Source organism: Diadema antillarum, unplaced genomic scaffold, assembly GCF_040938485.1.
Source record: "Diadema antillarum isolate AM-2024a unplaced genomic scaffold, OU_Dant_1.0 seq00001431_RagTag, whole genome shotgun sequence".
Classification (NCBI taxonomy): domain Eukaryota; kingdom Metazoa; phylum Echinodermata; class Echinoidea; order Diadematoida; family Diadematidae; genus Diadema; species Diadema antillarum.
Genome location: NW_027272182.1, coordinates 587,693 through 612,614, shown reverse-complemented (window position 1 = coordinate 612,614; position 24,922 = coordinate 587,693). Strand labels below are relative to the sequence as shown.

The following is a 24,922-nucleotide window of genomic DNA, read 5'->3' as shown; positions in this document are numbered from 1 at the left end:
TGTGATATAGGCACCTTGAAGTTATATTGAGCGTACATGCGAAACCGTTTCTGTAACCACTCGGCCACGGGTCATCCACGGAAATGGTAAGACAAAAAAAAAAACCAATGTATAGATATAACAGGGGGAAAGTCAATGCCCACTCAACCAACGTGGCCGTGTGAACATCTATTGCATTGCTAGACGGAAAAGCGGCCTTGTAACGACTGAGGTCGCTATGCCATTTCTGGCAACTTGGGAAAAATACGTCCCGCAGACATAAAACCTATAATCGGCTGGTTTTGATACCTTGCCTTTAATCACAATTTTCAGTGTAATGACGTCATCAAATTACAAAACAATGACATGGTCTTGAAAGACAATTTTTCAAAGTACAACACCTCAGTCGTCGTCATTACATACTATAATCGGTTTGACAAAGTCAGCCTGCAAAGTTTTGCAGCAGTCGAAGCAATGTGGTCTCCAACACAAAAAAGAGGGATATGGTGTGTGTCTGTGTGTCTGTGTGTGTGTATAGGTGCGTTTATATACGAACGTGATTTCTACATGGACGAATATGTAATACAAAATTGAAGAAAAAAAGTAAAATAGCTAAGTATTTTGTTTCGTGATCTTGTGGGGTTCGAACCCGCAACCTCACGTCTCTGAGACGTCGCCTTTAACCACTCGGCCATACGTCTCGGCGAGAAAATATGAGGAACGTAAACTTATGTATGTGAAAGCTGAATCGGGAATCGTTTTGTCCACATTCCATTCTCATTTTCAGTTTTAAACTGCAAAATTGTCAACCTGATGATGAGATTTCAAAAAATAAAATGCATGATTACTGCAGCTTATTGTCTCAGCTACAACATACTAAAGTTTCAGAGGAAATGAAGCAAAATCAGCTGAGATAAAGGTGCTTAAACGTTGTCAGGTCAATGCATGGTTTAAAAAAAATCACCTCCCATAGACATAACACGTAAACTTGTCCGATTTTGCATCTTTACCTTTAATCACAATTTAAGGTATAATGACGTCATCAAATTTCAAAACCATGACTTGCACTTAAAAGGCAAATGTTCAAAGTACAACATATCTGAATTTGGGATAATATTGAGCTTAAACAACAGAGATACGAGCAAATGAATGTCAGAAACAGTACCTCAAAAAAATTAATTCCACTTTTTTGATTTCAGATGATGATATGATGACGTCATAATGTATTTAGGGAAATATTGATACTTGAAACGTTATTTTCAATTCATATATGCTTTTGTAATATGCAATAAAAACATAGGGTCACCTGACGTTTTAAAGAGCTATGGCGAAATAAACAAAGACATGTTTTTCGCTATATTTGCACAAAGACGCGCACACGAAATTTCAACTTTGACGCCAACGCATTCCTTTGTTATAGGTCAAAATTGATCGGAAATCAATGGATATTGTTACTTAATGTATCAGGAATCCAAATCTGTCAAAAAATGTGCATTTTCAGTTTGCTTACGCGCACTACGCGCGAAAATGTGCGGACGGACGCGAACGCGCGAAACGCTTAAAATTGTCTGAAACTTCGAGATTTCCCATTGGTAAGTTGTTTTGAGCCTTTTAAAAGTTTGACGCGCGCGTACGCGCGCGTAATAATGTCTTAGGTAATTAGCATTAAAATGTATGATAGAGCGTGACCTGAACTTAATGTCCGCCGAAAATGATACAGACATGACCTTTAGATATGAAGTTATGATCGATCATGTAACATGGTCCGAAAATCACAAAATGGCGCCTAGATGACGTCATAGATATGTTACTGTCATGAAAACCTTATTGTGGCTAGATTTTGTCATGAGACATGTTCCCTGAAAATGTCATGTTATTCCGTAATGTCATTCTTGAGATATTGATGACACAAAATTGTCCAGAAAGAAAGAAGAATAACTAGACTTGGAATTTGTCAAGACTGACAAATTAGGTGATCCGATTTTTTTTAATCAATGATTCGAGTCCTGATCGCAATAGGCATGACCATATAGGTTTCATCTGTGTTTAGAGACATTGGACGTGTGATATTTGGATTCTCATTTAGAAAAGAGAGTTAGGTCTGCTATCTCTGTTACCAAATTCGGTATACACTATAAAGAAGATACAGAATGAAGTATATTTGACCATTGACCCAACTTTGCACAGCCAAGATGGCATCTGACCAAAAAGTGGTTATTTTGTGAAATGATTCTTGTAACATGGCCTTTGCGTGTGTAAAATATGGGAAAGATAGGACATGTATTCACCAAGATACAGGTTAAAACATTTATGACCTTTGACCCTAATTTACATACCCAAGATGGTGTCTGATCAAGTAGTTGTTATTTTATGAAATAATGTACGTGACATAAACTAAACATGTGCCAAATATGGGGATGATAGGGGCTGTTTTTCTTGAGTTATTGCAAAGAAAGTTGCAGAGAGAAAGAAATATCTCAATACATCGAATATAAGTTTGATGTCAACCAAGTTTTTACGTGATCTCGGCATCGTATGAAAAAATGAAGAATCACTGATGATAGCCCAAAGTCTCAGCTACATCATATTAAAATCTGGGAGAAATTTACAGAAGAGTAAGTGAGGTAGTGCTCGATAAAGAAAGTCATGTCAATTTTCATTTCCAGAAAAATTCCCTCCCATAGAGATAACACGTAAACTGGTTAAATTTGACAAGGTTACATTATATCCATTTTCACGTGGTGAAGACATCATCCGATTAAAACTTTGATTAACAAAACTTAAAGAGTATTACATTGGCTACAACATACTAACATCTGGAAGAAATTCACCGAAGGGTAATTGAGCTAGTCGTCGATAAAGACAATCATGTCAATTTTCACATCTAGAAAAATTCCCTCCCATAGAGATAACACGTCATAATAAAGATAAAGAAAGAAGTACATATGACCTTTGACCCTACTTTGCACAGACAAGATGGCGTCTGAGCAAAAAGTGGTTATTTTGTGAAATGATTCTTGTAACATGGTCTTTACGTATGCAAAATATGGGAAAGATAAGACATGTATTAACCAAGATACAGGATGAAACATTTTTGACCTTTGACCCTAATTTACATACCCAAGAAGGTGCCCGATCAAGTAGTTGTTATTTTATGAAATAATGTACGTGACATAAACTAAACATGTGCAAAATATTGGGCTGATAGAGCTTGTTTTTCTTGAGTTATTGCAAAGAAAGTTGCAGAAAGAAAGGAATATGAAAATACATGGAAGATAAGCTTTAATTTCAACCAAGTTTTTGGGCATGATGCCGACTCCGTATGAAAAAACGAAGGGCACATTAACGATAGCCCAAAGTCTCAGCTACAACATACTAAAATATGGGAGAAATTCACCGAAGCATAAGTGAGCTAGTGCTCGATAAAGATAGTCATGTCAGTTTTCATTTCCAGAAAAACTGCACTCCCATAGAGATAACACGTAAACTGGTCAAATTTGACAAGATTACTTTAAATCCATTTTTACGAGGTGATGCCGTCATCCAATCAAATTGTTGTTATTATATATCTGAAAGACCATTTAATAAGCTACAACATATTGAAATTTGGACGTAAATCAATTAAAGAAAAAGTGAGATATGCTTGAATGAACTTGAAATTTGATGACGTCATTTTGAAAATTTACTTTTTTAACTTTATTAAGAAATTTGATATCTTTGAATGACTTTTTCAGTATCGCCAACCCATAAACTGACATGTACAACTCATCAGCTTTCAGAATATGTAAAGAAAATGGGGGGTCACCGTCCATCCTGACGAGTAAAATCGGATTTAAAATTGGCGGTTTTGGGGCATTGTTGTACTGTATATCGCCATTGACGCGCGCGCGGAATTTCAACTTTGACAGTCCCGTATGACGTCATATTGAGTCGGATTGACTTGAAACTTGCTAGAAATATTCCTTGACTTTTCAGACATCCGATAAATGTAAAAAATCGGGAAATTTCTGTTGCATATGAGCTGTACGTGCGTATATGTGCGCGCGCGTACGCGTCCGTCCAATTTTTTCAATTTTTCAAAAAATGCTCCAAATGGTCTGAAACGTATGCAAAAAAAATTTGAGCTTGATTGGAGCATACAAATATTTCAACGCGCGCGTACGCGCACGTCTTTACGATGCGAGGAATTCTGAAAATATGGGTAGAATTCCCTTGAATTGAAATTTATGTGACGTAAATTTCATTGAGAAATTCCACTCCATTAATGAGATATGATTGAAAATGTGTTTTCATATAATGACGTCATAGTGACGTCACGGTCGACTGATCACTACGATTTTACTTGACATGTCGTCTTTGGGACATGATACACATATGGTATAAGTTTGACATTCATAGGCAATGCACTTTCTGAGCTTATCTCTACACAACTTTTGCGGAGAAATAAAGAAGAAGAAGAAGAAGAAGAAGAAGAACAAAGAATCAGTACAGATACAGAAGGTGATCCGAGAGGATTCTCGGATCACCTAAAAAGAACGAGACATGAAAACTCGTCACATTGAGGACGAGTTAGGTGATACGCTTGTGGTCATCAGATGACAGTCATCTGTGATCGACAAAGAAAAGAATGTGATATAGGCACCTTGAAGTTATATTGAGCGTGCATGCGAAACCGTTTCTGTAACCACTCGGCCACGGGTCATCCACGGAAATGGTAAGACAAAAAAAAATAATGTATAGATATAACAGGGGGAAAGTCAATGCCCACTCAACTAACGTGGCCGTGTGAACATCTATTGCATTGCTAGACGGAAAAGCGGCCTTGTAACGACTGAGGTCGCTATGCCATTTCTGGCAACTTGGGAAAAAAATACGTCCCGCAGACATAAAACCTATAATCGGCTGGTTTTCATACCTTGCCTTTAATCACAATTTTCAGTGTAATGACGTCATCAAATTACAAAACGATGACATCGTCTTGAAAGACAATTGTTCAAAGTACAACACCTCAGTCGTCGTCATTACATACTATGATCGGTTTGACAAAGTCAACCTGCAAAATGTTGCTGCAGTCGAAGCAATGTGGTCTCCAACACACAAAAAGAGGGATATGGCGTGTGTGTGTGTCTGTGTGTGTGTATAGGTGCGTTTATATACGAACGTGATTTCTACATGGACGAATATAGAATACAAATTGAAGAAAAAAAAGTAAAATAAAAAAAAATTGTTTCGAGATCTTGTGGGGTTCGAACCCGCAATCTCACGTCTCTGAGACGGCGCCTTTAACCACTCGGCCATACGTCTCGACGAGAAAATATGGGGAACGTAAACTTATGTATGTGAAAGATACATGTGAAATCGTTTTGTCTACATTCCATTTTCATTTTCAGTTTTGAACTGCAAAATTGTCAATCAGATGAGGAGATTTCAAAGAATAAAATGCATGATTACTGCAGCTTATTGTCTCAGCTACAACATACTAAAGTTTCAGAGGAAATGAAGCAAAATCAGCTGAGATAAAGGTGCTTAAACGTTGTTAAGTCAATGCATGGTTTAAAAAAAAATCACCTCCCATAGACAATACACGTAAACTTGTCCGATTTTGCGTCTTTACCTTTAATCACAATTTAAGGTATGATGACGTCATCAAATATCAAAAGCATGACATGGACTTAAAAGGCAAATGTTCAAAGTACAACATATCTGAATTTGGGATAATATTGAGCTTAAACAACAGAGATACGAGCAAATGAATGTCAGAAACAGTACCTCAAAAAAATTAATTCCACTTTTTTGATTTCAGATGACGATATGATGACGTCATAATGTAATTATGGAAATAATGATACTTGAAACGTCATGTCCAATTTATATGCTTTTGTAATATGCAATAAAAACATAGGGTCACCTGACGTTTTAAAGAGCTATGGCGAAATAAACAAAGACATGTTTTTTCACTATATTTGCACATAGACGCGCACGCGAAATTTGAACTTTGACGCAAGTGCATTGCTTTGTTATTTGTAGGAATCGATTAGAAATCAATGGATATTGTTGCTCAAAGTATCAGGAATCCAAATCTGTCAAAAAAAGTGTATTTTCATGTTGCTGACGCGCTGTGCGCGCGAAAATGCGCGGACGGACACGCACGCGCAAAATTGTTTGAAACGCATAAAATTGTCTGAAACTTCGAGATTTCCCATTGGAAAGTTGTTTTGAGCCTTTTAAAATTTTGACGCGCGCTTACGCGCACTTAATGATGTCCTAGGTAATTAGCATCAAAAGAAGTAAGATAGAACGTGACCTGAACTTTATGTCCACAAAAAATGATACAGAAATGACCTTTAGTTATGAAGTTATGATCGATCATGTAACATGGTCCAAAAATCACAAAATGGCGCCTAGACGACGTCATAGATATGTTACTGTCATGAAAACCTTATTGTGGCTAGATATTGTCATGAGACATGTTCCCTGAAAATGTCATGTTATTCCGTAATGTCATTCTTGAGATATTGATGACACAAAATTGTCCAGAAAGAAAGAAGAATAAAAAGAAATAAAGAGAGATTTTGACAATCACAATAGGTGATACGCTGATAGCGTATCACCTAAATAAAGAGAGATTTTGACAATCACAATAGGTGATACGCTGATAGCGTATCACCTAATAAAGAGAGATTTTGACAATCACAATAGGTGATACGCTGATAGCGTATCACCTAATAAAAAGAAATAAAGAGAGATTTTGACAATCACAATAGGTGATACGCTGATAGCGTATCACCTAATAAACTGCATAACATAAGGAAGGAGCTTAATGGTTTTGGAAATGATATTGATCAATTTTCATACTCAGTAGTGCATGTCACCTCATAGTTTTGGGCAAATATCTGCATATCTATAATACTAATGAACATGTAATTACGGTGTTCTATATAAATTGTATACATGTATTTCTTCCTTGGAACCTCAAATAACAAGCTTCACAATAGAATGCTAACTTTCTGTAATGAAAATAAACAGGCCAAGAGCATTTACTTTGATCTTGTGTTCTCTTCATCTCTTCAGCGCTTTTTTTTTTGGGTCATCTTCTTATTTCTGGAGATATATTTTATTTATAATAGTTCCCAGCCCCACACAAATGGTGTCACATACTGCAAACACTGCCAATGACCGTGACCAGTACACACCAAGTTGAAACATGATAGCTCTCTTTTTATATAGCATATAGGCTGAAAGTATTAACTTGGTCTTGTGGTCTCTTTATATCAGCAGTTTTGTCAACTCCTTATTTCTGGAGATACACTGTACTTCATCTTCAGTTCCCCAGCCCCACACAAACAAAACTCAACCTATGGTGTCACACACTGCAAAGAGCGCATCATAGTATATGATTGCCGTTAACCCGGGACATATACACACAACGTGAAACATAAAATTTTTTGTACCAGCTAAATGAAATGTTAGCTTTATTTCTTTTCTTTAACAATAGCATGCACGTTGAGAGCATTTACATGTTGTGTTCTCTTTTATATTAGAATTTTTGTCAACTCCTCATTGAGATACTTTGTCTACCCTCCTCCCCCCCCCCCCAAAAAAAAAAAGATAATACTTCCAGGGTGTCACATACCATATACAGTTACAATGCAGGTCCTAGTTCATATTTATGATTTAGTTGCCATTCAAAACCATGGCAATTACACATCAAACCATGCATCACACTCTATGGAAGACTAAAGCTTACATAAATTACGTATAATGTAGGCCTATGATAAGCATCGCACATGTTTCAGTTGCAGTCTTATGATTCCTGAACTGACCAGTATTTGGTATGAATTTATTTCATATAATATAAAACATAATTTCACATTTTAATCTATCATACAGTATAATGCATGATTTGAGAAAACTGAAGTCTACTCACAACAAAGGGTTTATTTCAGCATTTTCCAAATATATATATATATATATATATATATATATATATATATGTCTTATATGGTGGATACATAATAAAGGGTAAGCAGGTTGTGTGGCCAGTAAAACAGAATACAATTTCACACAAATTTCAAAATCTCTTCAGTGTTCCTGCTTGAAGGTTCACTGATAGTATCGGTGTAAAACATTCAAAAGTTATGAACATAATAATTATAGGTCTGACATTTAATAATGTGCAAGGTATCATGGCTGTATGGAGAAAACACTGGTCATGTTTTGTGTTACGGTATTCTTAGTATACATAGAGTCATGTGTGAATGTGTGTGTGTGTGTGTGTGTGTGTGTGTGTGTGTGTGTGTGTGTGTGGGTGTGTGTGGGTGTGGGTATGTGTGTGGTCAATTTGTGCATGCAAACTACCCTGGGTCCCAGGGTATAACGGGTAGTTTGCAGGCACAAACCCTTGTTGGGCGTAAAGCAGTCTGCGCCAAGACTACTACATGCACTAACTAGCACTGTCCGTCAGCCTGTTGGGAGACGCTACAGTACAGGGCCTATGGGACAGTGTAGTCTTGGCGCAGACTCCTTGACCAAAAACAAGGTTTTTATGCCTGCAAACAAGCGGTCTGGCAACCCCTTTCCCGACCAGATATTTTGTCAGTTTTTATATTTTGATTATGTACACCCATACGATATTCATATAGGCCAAGTTTGGTCCATGGGCTCCATGGGGTAAATTACACCCGCCGGAGGGCCTTTTCGGGGGGTCCCTGGGGGCCGAACCCGCCCTCAGGGACCAGGCTGACGGGCATTTTTTTAATGAGGAGGGTGGCCCCAGCAACTCTCAGGGGTCAAACCTTATGGGCTTGATGGGGTAAATTGACCAGCAGCCAGCTCTCAGACTATATATGATGAGACCATTAAAAAGTGTGACCCTTTTCAGCTGAATAAATCTTCTGGGCCCCCGGTCTATAATATGTAGTTCATGTAAGTGGTGTGTTGTTATTTGCCATGATAACATAGTAAAAGAAGCTAGTGAATTCTTCCTTTCTGACAGCTTTAACATGCATATCTTTTGTTCGAAGTATAAGTGTCATATTACAATCACAGGAGGATTAGTATATGCAGCTGTGCCTCGTACACACAATACGTTACAGTGAGTATTTGGTGCATGATTTGAATTCTAACGGCTAACAACCTTCAAATATCACAGAAATGTTATAGCTTTACAATAGTCTTGTCATTCTGGTGGAATATATCATGTTCTGTGCTATTTGGGAAGAAATGCAAAAGGGACGGCCCATCTTTAAAAATGCATAAGCGCATTAAACCCCTAAACATTTTTTTTTTCTATACTGTATATCTATACTGTATATTATGAAGTAAATTATCCCCCCCCCCCCCGAAAAAAATCGACAAGGACAGAAACAGAATACTCACATGATCTTCGTCCTTTGGTGGCAGGAATTATCAATCAGATGAAGCCGATAGTAGAAAGGGGAAAAGAAAAAAAAAAGACATAACATGAAGTGACGATACTATTCCTTTCATTCGTATGATCGTGTAAAATAGAGCTGTTGACATTTAAATCCAGTAGGTCATTATAATATACGGGATATATGAATTATTTTGTTTCCTACACCTGATGGCAGATGTGCGTGTAATGACGTTTACGTGAAATGACATTAACGTAAATGTGTGAACGGTCGTTACATTGACGCATGTGAGAATGTAAAAACATACTAAATATGCCCAAGGAATGGTTATGGGTATATTGCACGACCCTGCGGCTAACGCCCTGGATCTACTCTTGTTACTTTTGGATGATTTATCGATTTTTTAATGAAGATGATTGGCGAGAATCCCTTCTTTGCCCTAAATTTTAAGTTGATGTTTTTGCCTTTTATGGGATGTTTTTCCCAAAATACTGCAGGGCCTCATGTTTAGGGCTGACGTCAGAATACGATCAGAAGCAAAAGGAGAGTAAGTTGTTCACATAGCTCTGTTTGGCATTCTTTTTGTTTCTGACTAGTACTTTCTTTTTTTAACATCAGGCAGTGGCTACATCAATATCATTCAAGTTCCATGATGATCACGATCGATACTTACACTATTATTTTGGACCTGCCTGAAAAACGTCGTCATCATCGAAGAAAAAGGACATTGTGTCTCGTAGCTAATACTCAGTAAAGTAAAACATGTAAATTGAAACTTATCTTTATTCTGCATGCACATTTAGATGTTTCCTAGTTGGGGAGGGGAGCTCATGTCAGAATTTTAAATGTCAAAATTAAATGCTTCGGTTAACAATTGGGTAAACATGCCCGATTACATGCACAGCAAAATCCATGCTTCGATTCTTCATCAAAATTAAAGAAAAACAATCAAATAAACAAACAAACTAAAGAAGAATATGTTACATCGGTGACTATGATATCCTACTCATAGTACTTCTAGAGCCTATTATATTTAGTCTTCGAACTTTGGTTTCTATTACAAGCAACTACTATGAAGTTGAAAGGGTTAATGACATTTTGTTAATGCTCTCTTTCGCTATCTATGCGCCTTCCGAAGAGCGGGGGCTATGTTGGAGCCAAAATTCTACATCTAATTCGCTTTTAATCAATAACGCGTCTAACAAATGCTTTTGAAATATATCTTCTACTTTGGTTTTAGCAGAAACAGTGGTTATGGTTAGTATATACTATACTATAATATATAAATAGTATATACTATACTATAATATATATAGTATACTATAATCATCCTAGAACTGACAGTTGTGACATAACGTCAAACTATTCTGCCCAGCACTACCGCTTAGCGACACACCATGAAAATATTCAATTCGGACAAACGATGCTTCAAGAAAAGAAGACGAAAGATAAAACAAAAAATTATCTGTCAACACGAGAATCCTGAGCAACTGCGCAGCTTTTGTTTTATCTCCACGTCTGTGATTTCAAACAAACAGAGACAAAAATGACCAAGATTTAAATTTGTCACCTCGCGTAGAGAAATATTGACATATCATTGCCCTTCATCGATGTTACTCAGTTGCAATAGAAACAACTTGAGGCAAGGATTCACAAATTTGAATAGAGAAAGATGTAGTTAAGGGAGTGTCCAAGAGATTGATTTGCGGCATCGTATAAAGGCGGTATTGAGTTCGATCTTGGCCCCAACCCTTTTCCCACCAAAATGAAACGCGGAGGGGTTATAGAGTGATTAATTGCTCGGGTAATCGTTACTACCCCTGGGGAAATCTGAGTCTGCTAAATTGACGAGGAACCTCGTCATTACGGGCAGTGAAGAATGATTACACATATCGCGGCAAAAATGGATGATCAATAACTTGTGGACAAAGTAAAGTCTCATGTAATGACGAGAAGCAAGTCATGATTAAAGGCGTATAAATGGGTATATAATGTTGGTGTAATGTAGAGGCGGGTAAAATGCTCTATGAATGATCGTGGTTGCTTGGATGTGACGTATCAGATTGCAAATGGTCCGATTATACATTCTGTCATTTAAAGCGCCAGTAGCATTCCCCAAAACGTTTCCCTGTTTCCTATTATCTACCAAGATACGTATATAGTAGGGGCTGAAGTCGTTCATGAAAATTGTTACTATTAACGTTACCGCGTTAAAGAAAATAATTAAAACAATAAAAAAGTAAAGTTTTGGTCTAAGCCTTAAAATAATTAATATGTTGTAAGACTTTTGTTTTGTAATTTAATGCAACTTGAAAAGAAATTTGAAGGTTGTTTGCTAGTATTCCTATGGTATTATCATTTCAATCATTGCTACAATGCTTCTTTTTTTTTTTTGGAGGGGGAGCTTTACCTATGCATCTTGGTATTCGAGAATGCTGTAGATTAAAGCACTTGCGAGTTTGACCTCTTGATTGTGATGGTAATGATATTAAATGATGATAATCATTTCAAGAAGATATGAATAATAACAATTCGGAAGCTCTCGAAAAGGCCCTATCACATTAAATACGTATGCAATTCAGCAATTGTTCATTATAGAATTTGAGCTATTTCGGGTGATGTCTGAATAAAATCTTTCATCCCTGTGTAAAAGCATCACTGGATATTTCCATAGCTTTTATAAACTCGACGCCATCCCTATATATCGTCGTCAGACATTTTTCTCTCTTTGATCTGCTCGTGTAATTCTCCTCAAACTTTCTGCTTCTTTAAGGCCGTGTCACACCAGCCTTGCGTGCGACTTGCAAAGAACAATTTTGACTACCCGGAGGTCCCCGTAGATATCCGCACATGACAGTACCTAGCATGTATCTCAAAAGTAGTCGCCCGGAGGTGCGCACGCATATCTTTTTTTTACCCGCAACCGTGCTTAGGCCCTGTCACACCTTTCCGGGCAAGCTACTCGGGCTTGTTACGTGTAGGGATTTTCTAGCATACCGGAAATTCCAGAGGGCGGAAAAGGATTTGTGCGAGTCAGCGCATGTGTCTTACTTGCTGGACGCGTTATACTTGCGAGTATACTGTGTGACCTTTGTACCAGTCGCGTGGGGGCTGACAACTTAGTGAAGGAATTCCTCTAATGGAATGGCTGAAATCTCGCAGAATTTCATTATCTTGGCTGCATACGGGACTGCGAAGTACCTGCGTGGGAATTGCCTGGGAAGTACTGCCGCTAAGGGTCTCCTACTGGCGTTCTGCGTGGACCTCTACGGGCATTCCCGCGACTCACCCGGAAAAAGTTTTGGTCATGCTCAAAACTTGGCTGCGGTTAAATCGGACTTGCGTGAGCACCTCCGGGCAACTACGCGCTAGATACTGTCAGGTGCGGACCAACTGTGGAGAGCTCCTTGGAGTAAATTTGTTTCCCCGCAAGTCAAGCCGCAGAAGTTCCCCCGTACGGTATGACAAGGCATGAATAAAAATTGCAAACATTCTTGTTCGCCCGCTGAAAATCTTCTACGTGCTGGAAACTACCTCCTCGCCACAAGCCCGCGTTATGGTGTGACACGGCCTTAAGATCTATTTCATCATAGCAGAGCATACTTTAACAAACTCAAGCAGGCCTAATGTAAATGGTTGTGAAGGAATGTATATAGGCGCGAAGGTGATCTTATATGGTGGAAACGTGCAACTCTGTGCAACCCTGTATCTCCGCTTATTCGTCGCACCCTGTCACGTGGTGTGAGAGGTGATGACGTAACTCACCCATTTGTAAGGCACCCATGCTGATGACGTCACGGATAGGTTATCACCATCCATGTTCTAGCGAGAAGGGTAGAAGTGAATTCATGTAATGGTACAGATCCAACTAATTAAATGATGAGTAATGTAATACGTACTGCGTGCATGGCCTTGAGCGAGCACACTATTTCAGGTCCACAAACGTGTTAACTTGTCGAAAAATATTAAACAAATGATGCAGAGGACAGAGTGGATCGATGAGAATTGGATGCGCGAGTTTAAGTTTGAAACACTTAACTGTTCAAACCCACTCGCTGCGCTCGTGGGTTTCAGACTGTTCCGAAGTTAAACGAGAGCATCCAGTTCTCACCGATCCACGAAATAATCCTGTGCATCATTTGTGCTATAAAATGGGCGTGCAAATTCATGAAATGCGTCCGGTTCAGCTACAACACTATACAAGGCTTGAGCCATGCTTTCGGATTTTACCGGGTGTATGGTTTAGTGTGGACCAGTAAAAATCAATGCAAGACAATTGACCAAGAATGAGATTACAGAGAAAGCCAATTTTATAATCGCAACTGTGCAATGCATGCTTTTGTTGGCATTGTTTTGCCGCTTGGGTTTGTTTGCATTCTTTTGTTGTTTTATATGTTGTTATCAGCACCAATTTTCATAGTGCAGATGTAATAGACTATAGGACCAAATGTCTTATTTCTCGTTCTACCATGTTTTCCCAGATATAAAGTAAAATTATGAAATAAGTAAAACCAAACTTTGATAACAGGACCAATTAACAAGCCGTGGACCGTCCACTAGAGTGCATGAGATGGAGATAATTATATGAACGTTGCAAAATATTCGTTGACAAATGCAGAAAGAAGAAGAAATAAAATATCCAAAAAAATAAACAGCGAGGAATAATTTTCCGAGGATATGATAGCATGCATTGAGTACTGAAAGAGATACTACACTATGCGCGATACAAAAGCGAAAGAAAATAGAACAATATAGATCATGCAAGTTCATTTTGCCATTAATTCAGAGATTTCGTCGTTAAATGCGCATTGATTGAAAATGTAGCAGCTTAGCCTGTATGATACTACGGTATAGAATTGAACTAGCCATTCTGCAATCACGGTACTGCGTATGCTGGAATCTTATTCATTTGCGTACAAAGGCCAACTAGTAACAAGACTAAACGCATACTCCATTCAATAATTTATGTAACGTGCACATTGGCCTGCAATTGTTTTGAGCTGGGGGGCTTCAAAGCACATTCTTCTTGTGCTAACTAACAGCAAAATAACAGAAGAGATTGTCAAAGTGGGTGAAAGCATAAGGGAAACAAATGATAAAGACGGAACTGTTTGCATGGTGACTTGTTTTAAAAGGTGATAACACAATTTAAACATGAAAAATTGTGCCTATGTAGGACAAAGGGGGAAAAAGAAGTTTAACAATCTTTACGACAGAAAAGAGTGGGCTCTAATAAGGAGATCAAGCAATTTTCGGTATTTGAAAAAAATACTTTGTTTGCATAGAGAGTGATAACAAAAAAAAAGCTTTTGTGCACTCAAGAAATTAGAAAATTGTGAACGTCGTGATGAGAAGACTAGCTTCATAAAAATGTTATTTCAAGGCAAAATGAAACTGGACATACCCATTGTTGGACTTGATATGCAGGGAAAAAATATTCATTCCTATGTCTACTATACAATACACATTGTGTAAAGTAACCTTCATCAAAAGAACATAGAGAAAGTTGTCACAAATTCACTATCGTTAAAGTGGATGAACTGTGGTGAACGCAAAAAAAAAAACACTCTGAAAAAACCCCCAATATAATCTGAGTGAGGGAATACGAAAAAAAAATCAATAACTAATAATTATTATATTTGTAAGAATTTACATAGGGACACAAAAGTACAACCGAGATGTCAAGAAATATTGAAAATGTGGTCCTATAAAAATCATGCTTTCTAAGGGGTTATAGCTACGTACTATCAAAAGAAAAATACAAGCATAATTATTATGATGATGTTAATGCACTTCTAAAGATCTTTCTCATGCTCCTACGCCAAAATTTGGGTTGGATGGGAGACACAAAAATATCAATTCTCTCCCTTTTCCCTCCTGCTCCTCCTTCTTGCACCCCTACCTCCTTGGTTATCTGGACCGTTGGCATCTCCGATTTGGTCGGCGTCCTGGCCGGCGATGAGTCGAGTTTCCTCATCTTCTTCTGGAAGATGGCGAAGGTCACGTGTTCCTTCTTCCCGTTCCGCTCCTCCTCGTGTGTCTCCTCTAGAACATCCATTCTCACCTCGCTGTGGAAGAACTCCCTAGCAACGGCCCGAACGATGCCTGGGTCGTAAATATATATATATATATATATATATATATATATAATGAGATACAAGCGCTTTGGGTAATCATAATATCCTATATAATATTATAAAACAGTATATCTACAATTATAATTATAATATTATAACACAACTTTGTTCTCTTCCATCTGCTTTTAGGGAACGGTGCCTGAGTCTTGCAAAACGAATAGAATGAAAGCGCTTTGAGAATTATCAATATCTTATGATAAATTTCAGCTTTCTACAACTTGTTATGTCATTATCTTTTTTAGTTTTGCATTTATTGTACCTGTGTCATGGAAAACGAGTAGATTCTGAGCGCACTGGGCAATTACCATCTTATGTAAAAGTTCTAGCCTTCTACAACTTTTAATGTTATCATCTTTTTTATTATTACTTTACCACCATCTCGTACGAGAACGATACCATGATCATTTACAACCTCTTTGACAACTTCTTGCTTTCTACAACTGTTTAAATGTTATCATTATCTCTCTTTTTTTTTGGTAGTGTAAATATGATTTTTTTTTCGAGAACTGCACGTGGGCTTCAGCTTCCTCCTAATTCTAAAAATGATAACAGACAGTATTTTTATGGATGTGAATTTCAAGGGTATAAAATTTTTCTATGGTCCATTTTGGATCAAAAGAGTTTCATTACAAAACGGGTTATATAGGCTCCATTGTAAAGTCCACCCCCAGATAGAGCAAAGAACACCTTTCCACTTATATCTCATTTGTTAGATAAAAAGGAATATTCTCAAAATTATGATTAAAACTATCTTATATTTCTAATTATTTTCATTACTGTTCAGCAGGTTTAAACGGAGTTAAATCGTATTGCGATGAAATTCTTCATAAATTACGTTGCAACATTTTTTTTTAAACCTTAGTGTTTGGAACAATCTCATTATTTCGTCTTAAATTTCATGAACGTGATGTCTATGATCGATTCCCCCATCATCGCTGTGGCAATGAAGGACTTAGATAATTGATCATGAAACACTCTAAGATGGATTCACCGCCGTTTCAAAACGGAGGCGTGCAGAAATGAAAAAAATCAGTAATGGGCATTCTCTATAGACACTCGAGCCGTTTCTTAGCTCATCAATCCACGGGCGTCTTAATCGATAGTGTTTGATTTCGCGCAAATCGTCAAGGACGACATTTAGTCACGTACGGAGGGAAATAATCAATTCCAGCAACAAATCAAAAGAAGAAATAAAAGGCGCGGCGAACATGTGCATATTTAACAGCTGTGTACAGAGCAAACTGAAATGAGTCATGCACATTAGTGTTGTTGTTGTTGTTGTTGTTTTCATTTAGTGATTCGTTCGGACATCATTGTTCGCAAATGGACATACATTGCAGGTATTGTAAGAACGCGTGCTAATGGCAGATAATACAGAGCAGAGGGACAATACATGGATTACACTTTTTAAAATATGTTTTAACCGCAGGGATTTCTGAGGCTCATATATCCACTTTCATAAAGCTCATGTCATAAGCTCATTTATTTTGAAAATTGCCACATGCTTGCATTCATGATATCTAAGAACAGGAGGAACAAACATATTCATTTGTATTCACGATTTCAATTCCTGAGTCTTATACATGTTATACGTTTTCTGTTAACTTTACACGTTCCATACACTTCTTGTCCATTACCCTATGCCACCTCTGATAAAATATAACAACATCGAAAGTAATGTTGAGGAGAATGATGGTATTGTTAATATTGGTTATAGATATCATTGTGTTTTATATTACTCACATCAGTCAAATCATCAGTTACATGTTTAACGATCACGCTAATAAAATTAACACTGTCTGCCATTATCAACCTCAATATCCCAATGTATTTTGCACGACAATTTCCATCTCTTATCTAATATATTTAAATCGGACAAGTATAATCGTGGGAAAACGTGATTTTCTGGCAAGGTGCCACGAGCACTGTGTACGTCGAATATGTCTGAAAAGGAGGGGGGAAAAAGAAAAAGAAATCGTACCAACAACAATCGGATGTAGCCCCTTCCTGTGTGAATAATAGTGGAGAATAAGTGCGTCGTCTGAGGCTCTCCTCTCGCATCTAAATGAGGGCGCTTCCATCTTCTTGTAGGAGAAGCTAAGGTACGAATGGAGCGCATCGAGGTTCTCCAGAAAACTCTTGAGGTTGCCACCGAGGACGCGGAGCATCTCATCGTAGCCCGACCTCTGGCAGAAGGTGAAGAAGAACTCGCCGAACAGCTCCAGGATTACCGGTATTGGCTGGCCTAGAGTTGAAGAACGAGAGATGGAAAAGGTGATGAGAGAGAAAAGGGATGAAAATCGAGCAGAGAAGAGCGGAAAGGGAGAGGGATAAAGCACGCGAGAGATAGAGAGGTACAGACGATGTATACATTGAATGTTGTCATTCGCAGTGCATATTTTTATGACTGAGTTTTTTTTTTTCTTTTAAACTTGAATAATGAGTACGTTAATATCTTGAAACAAGGCAATTGCATTCATGCGACAGCTGGCTGAAAAATCACAAGTGAAAACGGACAGACTTGTAAACATTTGTGATCGTACTGCCATCAAAATGATACTGATAGCTGCACCGTATGTGTGTGACGTCACTTTTTATTCATTCACATCCATCTGCTTGTACGTGAGACAGCACTGATTCTACTTTACTGCTAAACTAGAAATACGTGTCTCCACCAAGTCATCAAGGAAATTTGTTTCGCGCGAGTCCACGCATATCAATGATATGTTGCTCTGATGTGAATGTTTGCATGTAGTGAAATCACGGAGTTATAATTATTTCCTCACACCTTTTGCTTTGCCTAAAGGTCAGTTTCAAAATGTATGGTATTCTGCGTACCGGCACTCTCATGCGCAGATTGAAAATCCACATTCACCAGCTATTGGATTTGCTTATGAGTTGTGGAATCTTTGCGACTTAAGGTTGTTCATAATCAACATACTATTTGATTCCATGTGAACATGTGATAATCTTTCTGAAGGACGTGTTTTTCTGCCTCATGCAAGAATGACAGACTATTTGGGTTCGTTGCTGAATTTGAATCGATGATATTGAAAAAGAAGCAGGTTAGGTCAGGTAAATAAAACACCTGTTTATTTTGGTGACAACGGCTCGCGTACATACCAAGTGCAAATATTCGACAGGAACACATATTAAATGCTCTACTTTAAGAAGCTCTACATCATAAATGACTGACATTGTGAATATTGATTATTTTCTGATTGAATAAGACCGTTCCTTGAGTGTGGCTTACGAGAATGAAAAAAAAAAAATGCTACAGAAAGAAGCAATAAATGTCAGGTTTTTTTTCTTTTGTTTAATGAAACGGCTGAGAAACAAACCCGGTAAATCAGGCTGTTATGAATTGCGGAAGATTTCTCTTTTCATGAGACACTAAACATGTCTTCACCATGATTTATTACTCTACTTTAATGCGCAGCCATGTTTCCGTTTTGAGATCATGAAACAAGAAATTGCATTTTATATTCCCTGAAACCGAGCTATTTCATTTACATCAGGTACAGGGGATATTGGAATTAATGGAAGCACCATGTATCACAGTCACCATCTGCCTGTTCCTGACAACAATCTGGTATTACAAAATAATACCATAAACTTTGTTTAAGACATACTAGATCTACAACATTTACTGATCTAGGTGGCACTAGGCAGTTAGTTAACCGTGCATTGCTGATATATCATGCCAATTCCAATGACTTGATAAAGATCGCACACCCGGCTTGCATATGAAATAGAATGAAGAATCGAGAACTAGAGTAAATTATAAAAGTGTCTACAGAGAGTTCCATAAAATTGGAGTTCATTAATGTCCATGATGAATAGAATGGAACAGATACGAATTTGGAATAGTTACATTTTCAAAATATAGCTGCTCTTATTTCATCTCGTAGAATTCCTCTCAGCTAGATTTCATTACCACTATTCCTTTGACGTTTTGGGAGTAGTGGACTGATATGTGGATTTGAAATGATTAATTCAAGCCGAATTCTGCCACTCTGACGCGTTCGTATTTTGATGTACGCGTACGGCTGTCGAGTCCAAGTATGCATGTCACGTATGTCTGTTTAATGACATCGGGCATTCGTCGTTCTGAACGAAAGTTTAGATCCTCAAACCTCGCTCATTTTTCACCCCTTTCTACAGGCGAGGACAAAACCAAAGGACGCCATTGACAGAAGATAGACGACTTCCATCTGGAAATTATTTACGCCATCTATCATTAATGTATAATTCGCCTTCCTCCACCGCCTAATAATTTATAGCCCTGAATAAGTGGTGAGCGACGCGGAGAATCGTTGCTAACAACAACGGCAGATTTTCGGGACATCAAGGTTTTGGTAATTAAAATTACAAAGGAAAGTCATCGCTTTGAAAGACCCTTGGCGTTATTTTAATTGCAGGTTTAAACATAATTTTCATGCCCTTTATCACACACTGTCAGGCGTAAATCCGGATCCTTCTGAACGCATCGAAATATCAATCATGACTATGGACAATGAGCCATCTGATGCATGGTCATTTCATAACTTTTAGGGGCTGACAATTTTAGAGCACCTACTCACTCCTTGTTTATATCAACAACATGAATGACAAGGTGTGAATTTTCATCAATTTGTCTCCCTCTGCAAATGAAATTTGTTGGATCGCAACTGCTGATCTGTAATTTAACAAACATTTCGGGAAAAAGGAACCACGGCACTCGAACATGTCATCTGCTGCTTTCCGGACAGTGACATTACCGCCACGCTGTCCCTGGTTGCCGGCAGTGACACGATGAACTTGGAATAAATATCCAAGCTCTGAAATTCCGACATTATTAAGTTAAGTGGTCCAAGGCGGATAAGGCATTAATGAAACCAAGAGAATATTAATTTTCTTGCACAATTCCATTCACAAATTGAAGAAAATTCACACCTCAGCCTTAACCCCTCTGATTAATATTCTCTTGGTTTCAACATGAATGACAATAGGGAGCTTTAGATTTTAGACGCGCGGACATTCAGAGGGAAAAAAACATGTTCTGAGCGTGCGCAGAAGCGCGCGTCAAGTCGATCTATTTTTAGCTTGCGTCGCCTGAGTTTTTCACTACACGTACTTAGTAGGGCAGATATGTAACAAAAATTGCTCGAAATGCTCACATCCGGCGGAAAGTATGAAATTTTGCATATAGGGGTATTTGGGGGCGCTGATTTCAAATGTTGCCGGATCCAAGAGATCTGACCACGGGGTCGGCCGCCATTTTGAATTCCAATATGGCCGCCATCACAAAACAAATTCAAAGATCCCTATCTTCAGTTCTGAATGACCTGTGGCACCAAAATTTGGTGCACATGAGCGTTTTGACACATTGAATGTGATGACAGATTGATTCGGAGTGTCTGACAAACATCGAATGGCCGCCATTTTGAATTCCAATATGGCCGCCTCGACGAAATATTCAAAATCCCTATCTCGATTTCTAAGTGGTGAGTGACCCTGAAATTAGGTGTAAACAAGTATTTCAACATACTGAGTTAAAATATTAACAGATGTGATGTGTCTGACAAACGCAATGCCTGCTATTTTGAATTCCAATGTGGCTACGAAGACAAACATCACGACTAACATTCACGGGCATGTCAAAAAGTGCAGCAAAAAGGAAGCATAATGCACCTTTCACTGACGTCACAATGTAAATACATCAGCGCGCACTCTATCAGTTACAAACGCGCGCTCAATCAGGTAGCCTAATTTACAAACCCGAGATAGAGATTTTCAACACTCTAACATGGCAAATATGTATTAAATTCAAATTGGCTGCCGTGCAGCTTGTCAGACACATCAAATAAGTCTGTTATTGAAGTCATCATATCTTCATGCTTTTATATATCAAATTCCAATGGCTAATGTCATTCAGAACTGAAGATAGGGATCTTTGACGGCGGCCATATTGGAATTCAAAATGGCGGCCGACCCCGTGATCAGATCTCTTGGATCCGGCAATTTTTGAAATCAGCGCCTCAAAATACCCCTATATGCAAAATTTCATACTTTCCGCCGGATGTGAGCATCTTTTTCACATATCTGCCCCACTAACTGGGCTATTTTCACGTCCGCACAGTTTGCAACGTAGAGAACTACTTCATGCGCCGATCATATGGGGGCGCGACTTTATTTTTTATACGTTGCGTCCAGCGTAATCTAAAGCTACTTTTCAACGCGACGCAGGGGAGAGGAGAACGTCCAGCGCACTCGTCGTCTCAAACGTCCGCGCGTCAAAATCTAAAGCTCCCTAATAATATTTGCAAGGCAAGAACTACCGAGGACTGACAAGTTAGAAACTGCCAATTAAGGATTTCTTGCATCAGATGCGTGACAAAACACCTGCCATCACCGTATGGAATGTCACATCGCCACCTGGGTCACCTTTGTTAAGGAGAGCAAGATTATCGACTTTCCCTTGTCAATTTCCAGCGTCACGCCCCATTAAAACAAAAACAAAGAAGCTGCTACAAACAAGACAAAGAAATGCCTTTTCGCGAGAACACAACAGATTAGCAGATGGTCTGGAAATTGTTTTCCAAGATTGCATTGTATTTTGCATAATCGATAGTGTACCATTCACACCCATGATCTCAAGCTGTGAAATTTCGTTCTGCTTTTGTTGGACATCTAGAAATGAACACCTGCAACTTATGGAACTGAATAGTTGCAATGTCATGCCCTCTGTGTAACTTGTCTTTCTTGTCTGTGTAACTTGCGTTCTTGTCTTTAGAAAAATTATAAGCAGTTGTCATGGGGAAAAAGAAGAACAAACATCTTAACAAACATGTCAAAATGTGGTTGTTCATTCACCTTGGTCACAATACGCATCAAAACATGTGCCTTTTCCCTTCTTCCTGCTTTTCATTAATAAAACTTCAACGATTTTAATATTCTCAAGTTTGTGACCTGTTTTACGCTTGTATGACATCCGCCCTTCACTTTGCTAAAATTTGCATCAAGGATCTTCTCCGCTCTCATATATCCTGTATAGTTAGGTCGATGCAAATAGTCTGGGTGCCAGAGGCTGAACCTTGTTTTACCGTCCACCCAATGTTTTTTGATGGTTTTACCCTATTTCGGGGATGCTGAATCTGAATCCGGATGATGCAACTCTTGCATCCTTGAGGGTTTTGAGATATTCAAGATGGCCGCCAAGATGGCCGCCAAAACCGGAAATTCCCACGTAAATCCTTCTAAATGGTGAGATATTGAAAACAAGTGATGGTTTTACCCTATGTCGAGGGTGCTGAATCCGAATCCGGATGATGCAACTCTTGCATCCTTGAGGGTTTTGAGATATTCAAGATGGCTGCCAAAATGGCCGCCAAAACCGAAAATTCCCACGTATTTCTTTCTAAATGGTGTGAAATTGAAAAGAATTGATGATTCTCTCTATTTGGAAGGTGCTGAATCCGAATCTGGATGATGCAACTCTTGCATCCATGAAGTTTTTGAGATATTTAAGATGGCCGCCAAAATGGCCGCCAATTAAAACCGGAAATTCCCATGTATTTCCTTCTAAATGTTGAGAAATTAAAAACAATTGATGGTTTTACCCTATTTCGAGGGTGCTGAATCCGAATCTGGATGATGCAACTCTTGCATCCATGAAGTTTTAGAGATATTCAAGATGGCCGCCAAAATGGCCGCCAATTAAAACCGGAAATTCCCACGTATTTCCTTCTAAATGGTGAGATGTTGAAAACAATTGATGGTTTTACCCTATTTCGAGGGTGCTGAATCCGAATCTGGATGATGCAACTCTTGCATCCTTGAAGATTTTGAGATATTTAATATGGCCGCCAAAATGGCCATCAAAACCGAAAATTCCCACGTATTTCCTTCTAAATGGTGAGAAATTGAAAACAATTGATGGTTTTACCCTATTCCGAGGGTGCTGAATCAGAATCTAGATGGTGCAACTCCTGCATTGTTGAAGATTTTTTAGATATTCAATATGGCCGTTAAAATGGCCGCCCAAAACGGAAGTTCCCATGTATTTCCTTCTAAATGGTGACAATTTGAAAGCAATTGGTGGTTTTTATCTTATTTTGAGTGTGCTGAATCCGAAGCTCAGGATACAACTCTTGCATCCTTAAGGGTTTTGAGATGATACAGATGGTCGCCAAAAATGACCGCGAAAAACGGAAATTCATATGTAGACCCCCTATTTCCTTCTACATGGTGTAAAATATAAAACAGTTGGTGGTTTTACACTATTTTGAGTTTGCTGAATTTGAAGCTCCAGTATAGAGCTCTCACTTCGTGTGTGTTTGTAATAGATTATATACACATATATACATATACACATACATAATGTTACATCATATTGAAGAAAAAATTGAAGCATAACAATAAAAATGTCCCACTCGTGTCTTCAACAATGTCATCAAGACCACCAATATAAACCAAATAACCAATTGGAGTGTTCATGGATAAAGAGATTAAAACTGCTCATGGATTAAGGCAGGTAATGTTGGGTAATTTCAGTACACTTCTCTACATCACTATCAAAATATGATTTAGATGAACATGTCTTGTCCATTAATTGTTAGTGTTCAAAACTTATCCATTATATGTAGAGGAAACAGTATAATCTTGCAATTATTCAACAGCATCTGTAGTCTTGAAGGGTTAATTGCTGGCACACTTGTATCGTACCAACTCAAAGATATCCAGTAGAGCTGGTTTCACTGTATATACAGCAAGTTCAAACTGTGCCATTGACGAAAACCATCAATTGTTCAATACAATTTCTCACCATTTATAAGAAGGAAATACATTGGAGTTTCCGTTTCGGCGGCCATTTTGGCGGCCATCTTGACTATCTCGAGGTGCATCATCCAGATTCGGATTCAGCACCCTCGAAATAGGGTAAAACCATCAACCGTTTTCTATTTCTCACCATTTAAAAGCTAATACATAGAAATTTCCGGTTTTGATTGGCGGCCATTTTGGCGGCCATTTTGGCGGCCATTTTGGCGGCCATCTTGAATATCTCAATACCCTCAAGGATGCAAGGTTTGCATCATCCAGACTCGGATTCAGCACCATAGAAATAGGGTAGATCCATCAATTGTTTTCAATTTCTCACCATTCAGAAGGAAATACATGGGAATTTCCGGTTTTTATTGGCGGCCATTTTGACAGACATTTTGGCGGCCATCTTGAACATCTCAAAAACTTTATGGATGCATGAGTTGCATCATCCAGATTCGGATTCAGCACCTTCCAAATAGGGAAAATCATCAATTGTTTTCAATATCTCACCTTTTAGAAGGAAATACATGGGAATTTCCGGTTTGGGCGGCCATTTTGGCGGCCATCTTGAATATCTCACAATCCTTAAGGATGCAAGAGTTGCATCATCCAGATTCGGATTCAGCA

At 38.3% G+C, this 24,922-nt stretch overlaps 1 protein-coding gene across 1 annotated transcript in view; it reads right to left on the bottom strand.

The window, feature by feature from the left end:
- Positions 1-13,118: 13,118 nt before the first annotated feature.
- The window catches only part of LOC139709402 (guanylate cyclase soluble subunit beta-1-like), a gene marked incomplete at its 3' end in the record, with an annotated part of 114,977 nt that continues 103,173 nt past the window's right edge, over positions 13,119-24,922 (bottom strand). Inside the window, exons 5-7 of the mRNA XM_071621369.1 lie at positions 17,472-17,735; positions 15,256-15,458; positions 13,119-13,175 (exon numbers count right to left, since the gene is read on the bottom strand). Of these exons, the coding sequence (XP_071477470.1) occupies positions 13,119-13,175; positions 15,256-15,458; positions 17,472-17,735 (524 nt within the window). The remainder of the gene's footprint in view (positions 13,176-15,255; positions 15,459-17,471; positions 17,736-24,922) is intronic.